The sequence below is a fragment of the Engystomops pustulosus genome, chromosome 7, assembly GCF_040894005.1.
Source record: "Engystomops pustulosus chromosome 7, aEngPut4.maternal, whole genome shotgun sequence".
NCBI classification, from domain to species: domain Eukaryota; kingdom Metazoa; phylum Chordata; class Amphibia; order Anura; family Leptodactylidae; genus Engystomops; species Engystomops pustulosus.
This window is the reverse complement of record NC_092417.1, coordinates 15194129-15212090: the sequence shown is the minus strand read 5'-3', so window position 1 is coordinate 15212090 and position 17962 is coordinate 15194129. Positions and strand designations below refer to the sequence as shown.

At 43.7% G+C, this 17962-nt stretch overlaps 1 protein-coding gene across 1 annotated transcript in view; it reads right to left on the bottom strand.

Annotated features, from left to right (window-relative positions):
• The window catches only part of LOC140069991 (Fc receptor-like protein 5), a 31967-nt gene extending 18081 nt beyond the window's left edge, over nt 1-13886 (bottom strand). The window contains exons 1-6 of the mRNA XM_072116325.1: nt 13843-13886; nt 5861-5881; nt 4013-4270; nt 3710-3764; nt 3357-3430; nt 2726-2986 (exon numbers count right to left, since the gene is read on the bottom strand). Of these exons, the coding sequence (XP_071972426.1) occupies nt 2726-2986; nt 3357-3430; nt 3710-3764; nt 4013-4270; nt 5861-5881; nt 13843-13861 (688 nt within the window). The 5' untranslated portion in view covers nt 13862-13886. The remainder of the gene's footprint in view (nt 1-2725; nt 2987-3356; nt 3431-3709; nt 3765-4012; nt 4271-5860; nt 5882-13842) is intronic.
• Between the last annotated feature and the right edge of the window lie 4076 nt (nt 13887-17962).

Genomic DNA, 17962 nt, shown 5'->3' with positions numbered 1-17962 from the left:
TCCACCATGTGAATCACATTCTGCCTCCTGGTACTACGTGGTTTATATTGATTATATTCAATGTACAATTGATGAGATCTCAATGGAAGATGACCATTACTATTCAAGGGCCAAATCTGTTTTCCTCATTCATTTACTGGAAAGTTCTATCCCTGAACTCATCGCTATAGCTCAGGGGTTATTTCAGGCTTGGGAAAACAAGAAGCAGGATGAGGAGCTTTGCCCATATCTTAAAGAGAACCCGTCATGCAAAATAACCCCCCTAAACTAAATATTTTTTCATAAACTGCCCTTAGAGAGCATTACCTCTATCCCTTCATTGTCCCTCTACATGCCTGTAAACTTAAGCAATGAGGTCCTAAAACTGTATGCAAATGACCTGTGAAATGTCCAATGAAGCATTAGCATATTCAAGCTGTCCAGCTTATTCATGAGTGGGAGGCACAGCCACACCCCCAGTGCATGACTGACAGCCTGTATAATGGTGTGATGCTGTATAATGATGTGCTTCCTGGTGCTGGTGGCCACGCCCCCTGCAGCCTGTGTGTGCATGTGTGTGTGTATAGGAGAGATACAACAGCCCAGGCAGCCATGTTATAGCAGAACATGTCAGATTCATGTGTAGCTGATGTCTGTGTCTCTCACCTGTATATTAGGAGGATGCAGCATGTCAGCAGATACAGCACACACACTAGCAATGCTTTACTATACATTATACACAGACATGAGCAGGGGGAGGAGAGGGGAGGGGGAACAGGGGTGACATCACTGCCTCTGACCATGTGACCAGCCTCATTTACATGATAATGATGATTTTATAATGATTAATGTATGAAATAACTAGATAAAGGCTGGGATGGGATCCTTGTGAGCTGCTCCAACAGGTAGATGTGACAGGACTAGTGGCAGAGACCTGATGACAGGTGTCCTTTAAATGTATGCGTGTCCTCATCTGCAACATATTAACCCTTCATGGGACCTTCATAGTGGAGTACCTGCCACACCAAAGAAGAATCGGTATATAACGCTCCCTCACTCTATTGGGGGTATTGCTACATTGTTTGGCGTTGTAGTAACCAAAAGCGATCCATATGATAAACTTACTGCAGAAAGTTTATCAGTATGAATATTATTGGTGAATATAATTCCGGCACAGAAAATGGCAAGCAAATATTTCATCTTGGTATTACTGCATGCTATTCACTGACAGGAGCACCTTGACGATCAAGGTATTAATGAACCATTTTCACCAACAATGCTACTTTCCTGATGCATGTTCTATTTTGCGCTATTCTTTGACAACATGTAATCATGTGCTCTTTTCTCTGACAACAATACTTTTAAGATACAAATGATAGTGTGTGGTATTATGTGACAACATTACTTTTCTGAGGCATGTATTCATATATGAATATTGCGCTATTCACGGTCAGGAGCAGTTTTACATTCAAAGTATGATGGGTTTTCTTCAAGATCTTGCTGGATCCTGCTCTTGCTACTGTAAATGCTAATAATCCTGTCTGGTCTTTGCAAGTATTGCTTTATATTTCTGTATAATCAGTAAAAAATATCCCTGCACCAATACAATTCTTCAGAGTGCCCCTATAAGGGCAATTATTTGAGATGTTTACCTACAAGAGGAGTCTCTTTAAATTCTTACTGTAAAATTTATGACAAAATTCAAACATTAAAAGATGAAACCCACCATGAAATCTAAAGCTAATCTGAAGACTATGGGGCTGATTTACTTACCCGGTCCATTTGCGATCCAGCGACGCGTCCTCTGCGGTGGATTCGGGTCCGGCCGGGATTCACTAAGGTAGTTCCTCTGACGTCCACCAGGATGTCGCTGCTGCGCTGAAGTCCGCCGAAATGCACTCAAGTTTAAGTGCAAGTTTTGCGACACATTTTTAAAAAAAATGTGGCGGTTTTTCCGAATCCGTCAGGTTTTCGTTCGGCCACGCCCCCGATTTCCTTTGCTTGCATGCCAGCGCCGATGCGCCACAATCCGATCGCGTGCGCCAAAATCCCGGGGCAATTCAGGGGAAATCGGCGCAAATCGGAAATATTTGGGTAAAACGTCGGGAAAACGCGAATCGGGCCCCCTATATGTAGAGATTTTCACCCCTGTCCCATACACCAGCAATTGCAGTTTTTTCTGAAGTCTCCGCCTGTCTGTCTGTCTGTCTGTCCCTTTGATGAACAGTAACCTCTCCCTAGCTGTCTTATGTGTGTAATGGCATCTGGACATGTGACCCTGCTCTTATACTGCAGAGTAACATGTCCAGCCTGGCCAATCACAGGCATGCCTACAGAAGACATTCCTATGGTATATCTCAGGGGCTGTATAGGGAAATACTAACATGTATAGTTTTGAGCAGACTTGACCGTGAACTTCTGTTGTACCCACAGTTAACGCCCGCGCACCTAGAATTTTAAAGGATCCGCTCATTATAAATACACAAGGTGCCATTTCATAATCTCTCCTGGTATCAAAATTCTGTCATAAGTAGAAAATTTCCTCACATATAAGAGCAGAGTCTGGGAGAAGCTTTAGCTCCGGATTTCATACTGTAAGCCACCTTTTAACATTTGATAAGATTTGGTCTTAATTATTACATTAAGAATTTGATAATTCATGACTACAGTTTGCAGTTAGTGGAAATTTCCACCAAAAATCTGGCGCCAATTTCGAGAACATTTATGTAAATCAACCTAACGTTACCTTGAACAGTTACAGAAACTTTATCTTCATGCTGGTAATAAAGTAAATGACGATAGACATATTTCCTACATCTATATGTCCCGGCAGTCGTCCTAGATACATTACTGATATTATATTCCGCATCATCTCCCCAGTCTCTGATGACTTTGTTATCTTTATAGAATATTGTTTGTCCTCCGTAGTATCCGGGATAGTGGTGACATCTTATATTTATGTCATCTCCTTCATAGACATGTAGAGGGGTCTGCAGGATGACCCAACCTGTAATACACAATGATATAAGATGAGGAGACATAATAATATTAATAATTCCCTTATTTATATAGCGCACACATATTCCGCAGCGCCGAACAGTTCTGCAAAATCGGTCTGTCCCCAATGGGGCTCACAATCTAATCAACCTACCAGTATGTTTTGGAGTGTGAGAGGAAACCATAGGACCTGGAGAAAACCCACACAAACATGGAAGGAACATAAAAACTCTTTGCAGATGTTGACCCTGGGACTTGAACCCAGGACCTCAGCGCTGCAAGGCTGTAATGCTAACCACTGAGCCACCGTGCTTATCAGTCTGTGTGTGATACAACTTGTTACCTTGTCTGTAGATCTATGATCTGGTAGAGTTACTCACCATGAATAACACCCAGTGTAACAGGGTCACTTATCTCTCCAGATCTGGTCTGACATTGGTAACTTCCACTTCCCCTGAGGAAGTCGTGCTTTGCACGACGAAACGCGTGGGGAGCCCGCCACCCCCGTCCACCTGAGCCTTCCTTCACTGCTCTCAGGTCTGCCGCCGATTTCAGAGTCCTCTTCTTGGTCTCCATTGATGCTTTCTTCATGCTTATCCGTTTACAATATACCTTTTGCATTTGGCTTTTCACATGTTTGGATAGGTTAGGGGACCCGGTTTTGTTTACTTGCATTCAGCAATTGAGCATTCATTCTACTGCTGGTCAGTCAGGTTGGCCTTGTATCACTCACCTTGTGTTGGTCGGGGGGTAGTTTACAGATTCACTATACCAAGTGACTGTATGATCTCATGTATATAGAGTATTTTTAAATGATTTTAAATGTGTGTACTTTTTGAACATTTGTCAGTTGTCTAATAAACTTTGATTTTTATTTTTGCACTATACAAGAGCCTTTGAATGCATTCTTTTTTCTTGTATTGCTTTCGTGTTGGTATTTGTGCATTGGCTCATAAACAATTTGTGGCTGTGCTACACCCACTTTTTCCATTATAATTACTGGTCTGTATATCTATGATCTGGTAGAGTTACTCACCATGAATAACACCCAGTGTAACAGGGTCACTTATCTCTCCAGGTCTGGTCTGGCATCGGTAACTTCCACTGTGTGATGTTCCAGCATATTGTATTGTAAAGGATTTCCCATTGTGTACAGGAGAATTGTCCTTGTACCATATATAATCCATCCCCTCTCCTATAGTAGATCCCACATCACAGGTCATTGTCATCTTCTCTGATGGAAATATCTTCTTGTAGTTGGGGGTGAAGGTCACCACAGGTCTGATGGCGGCTCCTAGAAGACATCATCAACAATATGCAAAGAGTAAAATATTTACTTTTCTTTATATATACCTCTTCATAGTACATATGGTCCATAGAATATGCCACCTGTCCACTATGTATAATATCTGCTGTTCAAGTGTGTTTTTATAGACCTGTGGATGCCATACCCTGGAGAAACCCTGAGACCCTAGTACAATGTAACCAACTGAGAACTGACCCTATTATGAAACATCACTCCCTCACAGAATTTACCTGGAGACATTTTTAGCCACAGGTGATTTAAAAAATGTAATGCATAATGGAGCAAAGTAGAGATGTAAAAATTTGACATTTATTACATTTAGTGTTCAATTTATTGTAAAGAAATAAAGCAATATCTTGGCCCATTTGGCATCCAGCACCATCCTCTGTCTATAAATTACATATTCATTTTGAAGTTACTTTTCATTGTGTCTTGTACTAGTCTGAACGCTGCCCTATTTCACTCCTGTCCTAATGAAATTCTACCATACTCATTTGTATGACTTTGTTCTGGGTTACAGAAGCTTAAGATAATTGTGATGGACAGGTGCTTCCTCCATTTAAATGTAACACCTGTGTGTTGGTCTGGATGTCAGGCGTTCAGGTCCAATTACTCTTTGGGGTGGGACCTTCTTATAAAAGGATTGTTTGCCCACATTCCTTAGCTGGCATTTTTGGTCGTCTATATTTTGAATTTTTTTGACCTCTGCTTGCTTCTGACCTTCCATTTGACTCTTACTCTGTACATAGTTGTTCTTTTGATTTTATACCCACTAATTTTTTCCTGCCTTTGTCTCAGTGTTTTACTTTGCCGCAAGAATGAAATGTCGACCAGTTGTCAACTGCTGTCTAGGGTCGGAAAGACAAATGGGTAGAGACAGATGGGTAGGCCTAACGTTAAGTTCTACTGTTCACGTCTGTCCGTTTTACCGTTTCCTTTGTTTATACATTCCTCACTAACAGCACCAAAAATTCTGAAAATTTGTAGGGTTCAGAAAGGAAATAGAATAGTTATTACTTTAAATTGTAACTAACTTTTCAACAAACTTTGTGAAAGTACAAGTTAGAATAAGAAACTTAACGAAAAAACATAATATCTTATTAAGGGAGAGTGCCTTGTTTCCCACTTAATTTGTCTCTTATCCTACTCAATCCGATTTTTATTCTGAAACGTACGTGAATTTTGTTTTTCATGAAATAATGTGAAGAATTTGTCATACATTATATGCCGGTTTTCTACATATACGTCATGAAAATGCACAGTACAGATTTTGCAACTTTTTGATGTTTTTACACCCCACATGCAACTAAAAAGTGAGGGGGTGTGGCCAGACACAGGACAAAGTGGGCAGAGAAGTCCCCATTTACTAGAACCTCTGCCAGGATACTGATATTGGTGAAATCTGATGGGCAGAGACTGGTACACAACATATGATACCACGTTATTGATCCCCTTGTGGGGGGATTCCTTTGTGCTAAGTGCTCAGGAATACGTTACATACAATTGGGGGTAACATTAAGACATTACACTAATTACAAAACAGATGAAGAGACATTTCACAGACATTATTATTATTACCTTCTTGTATGAGAACCAACCCTATAAAACAGAACAGAAGAGAAATTATGAGATATAATATAGTCCTATTTAAAAAAAATAATAGTAGAGTTTAGCCCAATAATTAAGTTGGAATCTTTTTTCTAGTTCCCCCCATTCCACAGTAATTTGTGTCCTTCTGAAAGGTAGGTGGAGCCAGTCTTTCTGCATCCAAGGACCAGCCATCTGGACCATGGACCACCCTAATTTATATATTGGTTATAAAACAAACCTAAAACTCTGGTCATTTATCCTTTTGAGCCTGTCATAAAAAATTAAAGTTGAAAAAATGTATTAAAAAATATAGATTCAAAAATAGAGATGAGCGAACACTAAAATGCTCGGGTACTCGTTATTCGAGACGAACTTTTCCCGATGCTCGAGTGCTCGTCTCGAATAACGAACCCCATTGAAGTCAATGGGAGACTCGAGCATTTTTCAAGGGGACCAAGGCTCTGCACAGGGAAGCTTGGCCAAACACCTGGGAACCTCAGAAAAGGATGGAAACACCACGGAAATGGACAGGAAACAGCAGGGGCAGCATGCATGGATGCCTCTGAGGCTGCCTAATCGCACCATTATGCCAAAATTATGGGCAACAGCATGGCCATGACAGAGTGACAGAATGAAGCTAGATAGCATCTAAAACATCCAATAATTGACCCTGACACTATAGGGGACGGCATGCAGAGGCAGCGGCAGCAGGCTAGAGAGTGGCATGGCGACATACCCTAATTGGACTCAGGCTTCAAACCAATGGGTGTCAGAGAGGAACCAAAGGAGGTGAGCAAGAAGCGCTCAAATAATATCGGTACATGATAAAAGTTTGCAAGTATATTTTGTGGATTACACAGCAGGGTGGCGACAAAGTTAACATGGAAGCCATGAAAACAACCCAAAATTCTGCCTGACACAGCTCGTTTGATAAGGGGACCATGTATGCTTACAGTTCATGCCAGTCGCTGCACTGGCTGCCAGTCTCCTTTCGAATACAGTTTAAAATAATAATAACCCTCATCCATAAAGCTCTGTATAATGCTGCACCCCCCTACCTCTCCTCTCTTATCTCAGTCTATCGCCCAACCCGTGCTCTTAGATCCGCCAGTGATCTTAGATTAACCTCTACCCTAGTGCGGACCTCCCACTCGCGTCTCCAAGACTTCTCTAGAGCTGCACCAATTCTATGGAATGCTCTGCCCCGGACTATCAGACTAATACCTAACCTCCAAAGTTTCAAACGTGCTCTTAAAACCCATTTCTTTAGGCAAGCCTATAACACTCATTAACTGCATGAAGTTTTAACTCTTCTACTAACCCGTCCTGTGTCGTCCTCCCATCTGTTATCCAGCAACCAACAGGCACCAGACTTCTCTGCAGTCCCATTCACCCTGGACCTGGTATATAAGATGACGGCTGAGTGGTTCAAGCGACAGCAATTCCATTTATTATATTTTTTTCTATTCCCTAAGAAGAATGGCTTGACCATTAAATATTCTTTTACCTCGTGTTACCCCATCATCTTCATAAACCGTAAGCTCTGGCGAGCAGGGACCTCACTCCTGTTGTTCCATACAAATGTTGTGCTCTGTTACATTACATTTGTTTCCTATGATTTGTAAAGCGCTACAGAATATGATGACGCTATATAAATAAAGATTATTATTATTATTATTATGGAGGCAGTGAACTAGTAGTAGATTAAAGGTGCTGCAACTATGTTAGTTGGATCTTGGGATGGAGCTGGCGCTCTGCAGCCAGGCGCGCTTTCGCCAATCCAAGCCCCTGTCTCTAGGCTACTCCCCAAACAGCACTTCTAAGAACCTTTTGTATAAGATCAAGTGTAGTAGCGTTCTTATAAGTTTAGGATATGGCGGGTGAGGGGAATGTAAACAGATGCGCAAGAAGCGCTGAAATAATATCCCTAAATGGTAAAAGTTTGCAAGTATATTTTGTGGATTACACAGCAGGGTGGCGACAAAGTTAACAACTTTGATGTGGAATCCATGAAAACAACCCAAATTTCTGCCTGACACACCTCGTTTGATAAAGGGACGATGTATGGAGGCAGCTATATGGACGACTTTTGGAGGTAGCAATGGAGACAACGTGTGGAGGCTGCTATGGAGACAATTTAATTTGGATAGTGCCTGTATGTGGCAGTCCCAAACATTTTTCAAACCAGAGGAGCAGGTAGGTGGCCCTCCAGTAAAATGGAATAGATTGAGTGCCTGTATGTGGCAGTCCCAAAAATTTTTCAAACCAGAGGAGCAGGTAGGTGGCCCTCCAGTAAAATGGAATAGATTGAGTGCCTGTATGTGGCAGTCCCAAAAATTTTTTAAAACAGAGGACCGGGTAGGTGGCCCTCCAGAAAAATGGAATAGATTGAGTGCCTGTATGTGGCAGTCCCAAAAATTTTTCAAACCAGAGGAGCAGGTAGGTGGCCCTCCAGTAAAATGGAATAGATTGAGTGCCTGTATGTGGCAGTCCCAAAAATGTTTCAAACCAGAGGAGCAGGTAGGTGGCCCTGCAGTAAAATGGAATAGATTGAGTGCCTGTATGTGGCAGTCCCAAAAATTTTTCAAACCAGAGGAGCAGGTAGGTGGCCCTCCAGTAAAATGGAATAGATTGAGTGCCTGTATGTGGCAGTCCCAAAAATGTTTCAAACCAGAGGAGCAGGTAGGTGGCCCTGCAGTAAAATGGAATAGATTGAGTGCCTGTATGTGGCACTCACAAAAATTGTTTCAAACAGAGGACCGGGTAGGTGGCCCTCCAGAAAAATTAAATGCATGAAGTACTATAGCAAGAGCCAGTGGGCCCTGTCAAAAAATAGCCATTTTCCTCTGCTTTACTGTACAAAGAGGAGGAGAAGGAGGAAAATGAGGAGGAGGAGGAGTGGATCAATTATTCAGGTTGAGCTTCCTTCACCTGGTGGAGATTGGAAATTCTGAGAAATCCAGCCTTTATTCATTTTAATAAGCGTCAGCCTGTCAGCGCTGTCAGTCGACAGGCGTGTACGCTTATCGGTGATGATGCCACCAGCTGCACTGAAAACCCGCTCGGACAAGACGCTAGCGGCAGGGCAGGCAAGAACCTCCAAGGCGTACAGCGCCAGTTCGTGCCACATGTCCAGCTTTGAAACCCAGTAGTTGTAGGGAGCTGTGTGATCATTTAGGACGATGGTATGGTCAGCTACGTGCTCCCTCACCATCTTTCTGTAAAGATCAGCCCTACTCTGCCGAGACTGGGGACAGGTGACAGTGTCTTGCTGGGGTGACATAAAGCTGGCAAAAGCCTTGTAAAGCGTACCCTTGCCAGTGCTGGACAAGCTGCCTGCTCGCCTACTCTCCCTCGCTACTTGTCCCGCAGAACTACGCACTCTGCCGCTAGCGCTGTCAGAAGGGAAATACTGTTTCAGCTTGTGCACCAGGGCCTGCTGGTATTCATGCATTCTCACACTCCTTTCCTCTGCAGGGATGAGAGTGGGAAGATTTTGCTTGTACCGTGGGTCCAGGAGAGTGAACACCCAGTAATCGGTGCTGGAATAAATTCTTTGAACGCGAGGGTCACGGGATAGGCAGCCTAGCATGAAATCTGCCATATGCGCCAGAGTACCAACGCGTAAGAATTCACTCCCCTCACTGGCCTGACTGTCCATTTCCTCCTCCTCCAACTCCTCCAACTCCTCTTCTTCTGCCCATACACGCTGAACAGTGAAGGACTCAACAATGGTCCCCTCTTGTGTCTCGCCAACATTCTCCTCCTCTTCCTCCTCATCCTCCTCCACCTCCACCTCCTCCGATATGCGCTGAGAAACAGACCTGAGGTTGCTTTGGCTATCAACAAGGGAATATTCTTCCCCTGTCTCTTGTGACGAGCGCAAAGCTTCCGACTTCATGCTGACCAGAGAGTTTTTCAACAGGCCAAGCAGCGGGATGGTGAGGCTGATGATGGCGGCATCGCCACTGACCATCTGTGTTGACTCCTCAAAGTTACTCAGCACCTGACAGATATCAGACATCCACGTCCACTCCTCATTGTAGACTTGAGGAAGCTGACTGACCTGACTACCAGTTCTGGTGGAAGTTGACATCTGGCAGTCTACAATCGCTCTGCGCTGCTGGTAAACTCTGGATAACATGGTCAGTGTTGAATTCCACCTCGTGGGCACGTCGCACAACAGTCGGTGAGCGGGCAGTTGGAGGCGGCGCTGCGCTGCCCTGAGAGTGGCAGCATCTGGGCTGGACTTCCTGAAATGCGCACAGATGCGGCGCACCTTCGTGAGCAAATCAGACAGATTGGGGTATGTCTTGAGGAAACGCTGAACTATCAGATTTAACACATGGGCCAGGCATGGCACATGTGTCAGTCTGCCGAGTTGCAGAGCCGCCACCAGGTTACGGCCGTTGTCACACACAACCATTCCCGGCTTGAGGTTCAGCGGTGCCAGCCACAGATCAGTCTGCGCCGTGATGCCCTGTAATAGCTCTTGGGCGGTGTGCCTTTTGTCGCCTAGGCTCAGCAGTTTGAGCACCGCCTGCTGTCGCTTAGCGACGGCACTGCTGCTGTGCCTAGAGCTACCGACTGATGGCGCCGTGCCCACGGATGGTAGTTCGGAGGAGGAGGTGGAGGAGGGGTGGGAGGAGGAGGAGGCATAGTAGGCCTGAAACACCTGGACCGAGGTAGGCCCCGCAATCCTCGGCGTCGGCAGTATATGAGCAGCCCCAGGGTCAGACTCGGTCCCAGCCTCCACCAAGTTAACCCAATGTGCCGTCAGCGATATATAGTGGCCCTGCCCGGCAGCACTCGTCCACGTGTCCGTGGTCAGGTGGACCTTGTCAGAAACGGCGTTGGTCAGGGCACGGATGATGTTGTCTGACACGTGCTGGTGCAGGGCTGGGACGGCACATCGGGAAAAGTAGTGGCGGCTGGGGACCGAATACCGAGGGGCGGCCGCCGCCATGAGGTTGCGAAGGGCCTCGGTCTCTACTAGCCTATAGGGCAGCATCTCCAGGCTAAGCAATCTGGAGATGTGCACATTAAGGGCTTGGGCGTGCGGGTGGGTTGCACTATATTTGCGTTTCCGCTCCAGCGTCTGGGGTATGGAGAGCTGAACGCTGGTGGATGCTGTGGAGGATCGTGGAGGCGACGATGGGGTTTTTGTGGCAGGGTCCTGGGCAGGGGGCTGACTAGCAGCTGACACAGGGGAAGGAGCAGTGGTGTGCACGGCCGGAGGTGAACGGGCTTGTTGCCACTGAGTGGGGTGTTTAGCATTCATATGCCTGCGCATACTGGTGGTAGTTAAGCTAGTAGTGGTGGAACCCCTGCTGAGCCTGGTTTGGCAAATGTTGCACACCACAGTCCGTCGGTCATCCGGTATTTTTTTTTTAAATTAAAATTCAGGCACTCGAAAAAAAATTTTAAAATAGAAATCCCATATTTTTCCCCAAAAAATATACACAAAAATAACAGTAATTAAAAAAAAAAATTAGGGACATTAAGCTTTTAACGCTCCTCGCGGTACTAGAACAACATGAAGCTTAGGCATGAATGAAGACAGCTCATGGGATTAGCCCTCGTCATACAGAAGTGGGGTTTGCTGCATATTGCTGCAAACACCCACTGCTAACCCCCATGATCAGTGCTAGCGTAAAAGCCGAGCTCTACAGAAAATGACGCAACAATTCAACGATTTCACCTTATATGGATTTTTTTACCCGCTTACCAGTATAAGGCATGGAATAATAAATAACATCACTAAGAAGTATAATATGTTACGCAGAAAACAAACCCTCAAACAACTCTGTACACAGTAAAATGAAAAGTTAAATGAAAGTTATAGATTTTTGAAGGTGGGGAGCAAAAAAAGCACAGAAAAAGGCTGCGTTCCCAATGGGTTAAAAGAACAACTGCAAAATTGGACAGTTTTTGTCTCGTCTTTATCATGTAAATGACCCTGGTCCGTAACCGGTTATAGTAGTTGAGTAGTTTAGAGCATATTTGTATCCATGTGTCATAGTTATTTCTATTAGAGATGAGTCAGCAAATAGAAGCGCCTATTAAATAACTAACAGGAACTAATAAAAAAATGCTGAGCCGGGTATGGACACAACTGCTGGAGAGAAATGTGTTGTGAGGCTACTGTAACTGTGTCCAAATTTTGAATATTTTGAATATAATTTTAGAATTGAAACAGGAGAACAACCTCTTTGCCAACCCTAAAGTCAGAAGTTACTGGGTCGGATCCCTGGGGAAAAGGAAATTGTGTACAGCAGGACTGATAGGGACAGGTTGGACTTATATCTGCGAAATGCTGCATTTTTGTAAATAACAGTGAATTAGAGAATGGTTTTTTTGTTATACTGAGTACATTTAAGAGGGAATAACCCTTTAATGTGCTGCGAAAATAACACTGGAACCACAACCAAGTGTAACAATTTTTTTTTTGTTTTACTACTTTTACAAGATAAAAGTTTTAACATGTATTTTTAAAATTACTTGTGCGACAAGAAGACCATAAAATGTTTTCATATTTTCAGTGACAGAACTATTATGGCTTTTTTCATAATGCATAGTTTTATTGATACAATGGGGCACATTTACTTACCCGTCCCGTCACGATCCCCTGCTGTGCATTGTTCGATGAGGATCCGGGGACTCGGGTCTTCCGTGATTCACTGAGACCGTGCGTCCAATTTCCTGTATGCCCATGTCCATGCCCACCCGATTTGTGTCGCATGCAAGCCGGCGCCGATTCGCCAAAATCCGATTGTTTGCGGCAAAAACCCGGGGCAATTCAGCGCGAAACCCAATGAAAATTCGCTGTTCATACCCTTAGTAAATGTGCCCCAATATTGTTTTACATACGACTTTGTTGTTGCTATTTATTACATTTTTGGGGCCGGCGAGGTGATTGACAATAGTTACTGTGGCATTATTTTTAAGACATTTGGCACTTTACAAATTTTTAAATTTCAATAATTTATTTTTTACATTTATGGGCACATTGATACCATTTATGTTTACTTTTTACTATTTTTATCCCCTTCTTTTCTATTTTTATCACATTTTTTTTATTTTCTGGGATTACTTTTAGAAACAGAGGCAGTAACTTTTTGTCTCTCTACATGCTGCCTCTATATAATCCAACAAGTTCTGTATTGCCTTTTTTAATCTTAAAGGGTCTTCATTTGGGTGATGGGACCTCATGGTGACCCTACACGGCCTCTTATAGGAGGAGCACAAATTCCTAACTGATTATTAGAGAGACTACTGTCTTACATACATTTATACTGTAGAAGACGGCAGTGCAGCCTTTATTGGATCAGCAGTGAGCGATAATCACATAGTCCACATAATGCTGAACTGAGGCATCATGGGATTGCTAAAAAACAACAGACCCCCTGAACATGAGCACTTTAAGTCCTCAGAAACAGACCCTTGTGCTGATGAGATCAAGTGGACCAAGCACAGTGCAGTGGATGGGAGTCCTTGCCTCATAGAGAAATATTATGCAAGGACTCCCTATCTGCCAGCCGAACAGCAGCACCAACACTATTACAGGGTGACATTTATTGTGTTGTGCGAGACCAGTACTTGGCACAGGAGCCCTTATTTATATTGCCAACTTGTTTTTCTCTCTTTTTTTATGATCACTGGGGACCAACATAGTCTGACCCTAGTGAACGGGGTGAACGGATGAACTGCCCTGTAAATGAAAATGGTGGAACAACAGCGCAAACAAAAGGCACAAATATAATAGAATAATTCAGTCATCACTTTAGACATCAATCATTCAGTCATAGCCAGTAAAATCAGGGTTAGCAGAGATATCTTACACTAGACACTACACAGCTGTATAGGGAGACGTGATGGGGGCCCCGGGGTGTAGCCGGTAACTAGTATATTTATATAATAAAACTAACCAATTATATATTCCACCATAAAATGAAGAGGATTGTACTTACAGAGTAATGACACGAACATCTCCCTGGATGTGATGCTGCGGATGGAGGCGACGGCACAGAGTGTAAAAGGAGAAGTAAACTTTCTTAGAATCATCCGGTAAAATGCAGGAAGTAAGAAAGGAAGCGTAACTGAGAAATAGAAATAGTAGCAATGTCTAAAGGAACATGTGTAGGCTCGAGAGATGATCCTTTTAGCATGAATGGTGCAAAACCTACCTAATTAAATACTGTATCACCATATGATGCACTAATACTACCATACTACAGTATCTATTTACCTTTATTGGCAGACTAGTGGCTGGCTTTATTTCTGTCCCTTATCTTGGCTTAGAGACCCTGCTCAGTGTGCACCAATAGTAAAAATGCCATGGCCAATAACTTGGGATACCTAATGTAAGCCCATAGGAAAGTGCTTGAGCATTAATGTTACACTGGAAAGTGCCTAAGCATCAAGGTCCCACAGGAAAGTGCCTGAGCATCAAGCTCCCACAGGAAAGTGCCTGAGCATCAAGGTCCCCAGGGAAAGTGCCTGAGCATCAAGGTCCCCAGGGAAAGTGCCTGGGCATTAATGTCCCACAGAAAGATGCCTGAGCATTAATGTCCCACAGGAAGGTGCCTGAGCATTAATGTCCCACAGGAAGGTGCCTGAGCATTAATGTCCCATAGAAAGGTGCCTGAGCATTAATGTCCCACAGGAAGGTGACTGTGCATCAAGCTCTCACAGGAAAGTGCCTGAGCATCAAGGTCCCAATGGAAAGTGCCTGAGCATTAATGTCCCACGGGAAGGTGACTGAGCATCAAGGTCCTACGGGAAAGGACCAAAAAAGGTGCACAGTCCGTGCAAAGTGTGCACTGCGACCCTTAGTAAATGTGACCTAGTGTGTTGTGATCTATGAGAATTTTATTTACCCGAGTACACTCTGTCGGAGTAGTGGAGGGGGCGCCAGATTCATGCAGAATGTGCACCATAAAATCCTGAAACTGCACATGGTGATCATGGGCCTAATGGAGAAGATAAAGAACAGCTACTGCAGGCACTAGTTGATAAAGATAGCATTTTCTGTAGCTGTACATTTGATTTTGGTGAAAGCGCAGAGGGTTATGTACAGAAGTGGATGCAACAGGGAATTCGGTATATATGCATTGAGGCCCATGCTCTTTTGTGGCCTGGGCAATGGCCTGGATTAACTGCTCTGATCAGACCCCACTGACGCGCCGTTTCCCCATGCACTGGGGCTCTTAAAGATGCCACAAATATAGTTGAAAACTGGAAATTTTAAAAGAGAAAAAAATCTAAATTAAAAGAAAAAAAATCTGTGAAAATATCCCCGAAGGCTCTTCTATGATTTCATGGGGGACATATAAAGTAAAAACACACACATGAAATATGAATAAATATATAAAAAAACACAATATTCAAAAAAATTGTATAAAAATGGCCACCACCCTCTAAGGAATTAATTTGAAAATAAAAGTGTAATATATATCATAAAAAGCTGTTTTTCCACATTTTGTAAATTTAATACCAAATAAAAATGAAACTAAAAAAACTCTGCATGTGAAGAGCAGGAAGCTGTGTCATCAGTATGGGTCCAAATGATGACACCCCCCCCCCCCCGATTAAGTACAGGACCCCCTTTTGTTCTCATTAATAAAATGGCAGGTTGAGCACATGTCCTGCAAAAGTACCAAAAGGCTGGAAAAAATTATTTATGTAGAAAATACAGTCTAAAGCCCCTGGCACAGTTTTTGTTTGCACATTCTTTTTAGTGCAAACTGCTTGTACATGGATTTATAAAGTGTCCTCGCCACATTTGTGGTGCACGCTGCACTATACCAGACACTAAACCTGAGAAAGCATGAAAAGTACAGAATCATACAAACAGAAGAATAGTCAAGAACTTAAGCCAAATATCGAATAAAACAGAAGTACAGACATATAGCAAGTAAAGGACAGACAAGAAAGCTACCATGAAAATCTTTAACTAGCAATCTGGATAGCACAAAGAAGGAATTTATTAGGAAGACAGCTCCAGCTGTGAGGGACAGAGCTCTAATAAAGAGAGTGTTAACCCTTGCTGGTTCAGAGATTCTGGAGAGCTTTGCAAGGCTCTCAGCAATCCATCTATAGAACTGTTCACACTGCCGACTCCTAGAATCCAGCTTCCTCTCAGCCTGACAGTTTCAACTGCAGACCCAGACACAGATTTTTTGGCCATTATGGGGATGACCATTTAGGAAAAATACAGACACTGCTAAGAAGATTACCTGCACTGCAATTTATGTAGACATAATGGGGACAGGTTTTCAGTCTGACTGTACATAAAGCATTTCTTTAATACTACCAGTTAAAGCAAATCATAACACAACAATTACCAGAAGTAAAATACAACCGTAGAGTATAAAAACTTTAGCCTAACTCTGTACTAAGCAAGCAATTCTTATTCTAGCAGCTAGCAGAGGTTTTGCCTTGCCTTCCCCCCCAGGCTAATCTCCATTTGCCATGCTTTCTGGTTGCCATGAGAATCCGTAAAGTATAGCTAGAGATGACAGGAGGCTTGTTGAGAGTGGCTGTAGTGATGTCACAAGCATATGACTCAAAGCATGCTTAAGGTTGTCCAATTACAAATGAGCTGCCCTGCATCTTTTGAAAGTCCTTAGTGTTAGTGTCGCAATCCCACAGCGCGTTGTCTGCCGTGGATTCGGGTTCTGCCGGGATTCACTAAGTTCGTGTGCCTGATATCCAGTAGGTGTCGCTGCTGTGCTGAGGTCCGCCAGAGTTCACCTGCTTCTTCCCGGTGCATGTAAGTGCTTGATCTTGCGACACATTTCGTTTTTCAAATTCCGCAGTTTTTACGAATCTGCCGGGTTGTCCGAAGGCCATGCCCCCGATGTCATGTGAAAGCTGTCACGATTGCGGCAAAATCCGATCGCGTACACCAAAATCCCAGCGGAATTTGGCGCAAAACAGAAAAACTCGGGAAAGCCGACTAAAGTGCGGCCGCAGAGCCCTTAGTAAATGAGCCACAGTATCTCCTTTACTTATTAGACATTATACACTGTGTGTAGCCGTAGATAAAACCATGTAGTGGGAGATTAAGTGTGTAGCAAGGAAACTTGCTGAAGATGGAGGAGATGCTGCTGAGCTGAAAAAGGGAAGTAACAATCTATATCTGATGAATCTATATATCACAGGAAGGAAGGAGAAGTGGGAAATAGTTTATTTGAATAAATTGTAATTTTTATTTAAATAGACTTTTAAGAATTGTAGCCGTGGAGTTAGTACTTTGAGGCTACAAATCGGAGGAGACTGAGTCATTAATGGAATATGTTATAGACCCCTAGAATAGATGAGATTGATGAGGTTGTATAAGGAAGGGTAGGGTGTTTCTTAAAGGATTTCACCTTTTCATTTATATCGAGGTATCAAATAAAAAAACACATTCATCAGTGCTACTAAAGGAAAAGATTGTTTCAGCCTATTGCATGACAGTTTCATGGCACAGTGGGTGGAGATCCAACTAGAAATGGTTCTCTACGGAAGTAATGACTGTCTGGCTTCTGGAGTAGTGAAACCCCTGGACCACCGCAGTGAATGACACAAGCTGACACGTGGGACTGGAGTCTAAGTGGAACCCGGTCTTCACCAGAGCCCGTTGCAAAGCAGGTTGGTCTTGCTGCGGCGTGGTACCACCAGGTTGTTCCACAGGTGCGATGGGAGCCAAGGTCGAGGTACAGAATCAGTTGACAATCTTGTAGTCGGGGACAGGCAGATGGTCAAGGGAGGCAGCAATGGTACAAGGTCAGGGATGGACCAGGAGGTCAGGGCTGGCAGCAAAGGAGCGAAGTCAAGGATTTTTTCCGCAGTCACAACGGGAGGTCAGAACACAGGAAACAAACTCAGGAAGCTTTCTCAGTGGCATGAAGCTCAAAGATCTGGTGGGGAATGCTGGGAAAATTGACTTTTCAAGAATGCCGGAAGTGGCCAGCGCAAATCAGCAGCGCAGTGGCCCTTTAAATCTGTGAGGGCAGGTGCAAGTGCGCCCTCGGGAATGGGGATGCATGCGCTGGTCAGCTGGGATGGAAACAGGAACGTGGAGAAGTAAGTGAGCCAGGACTC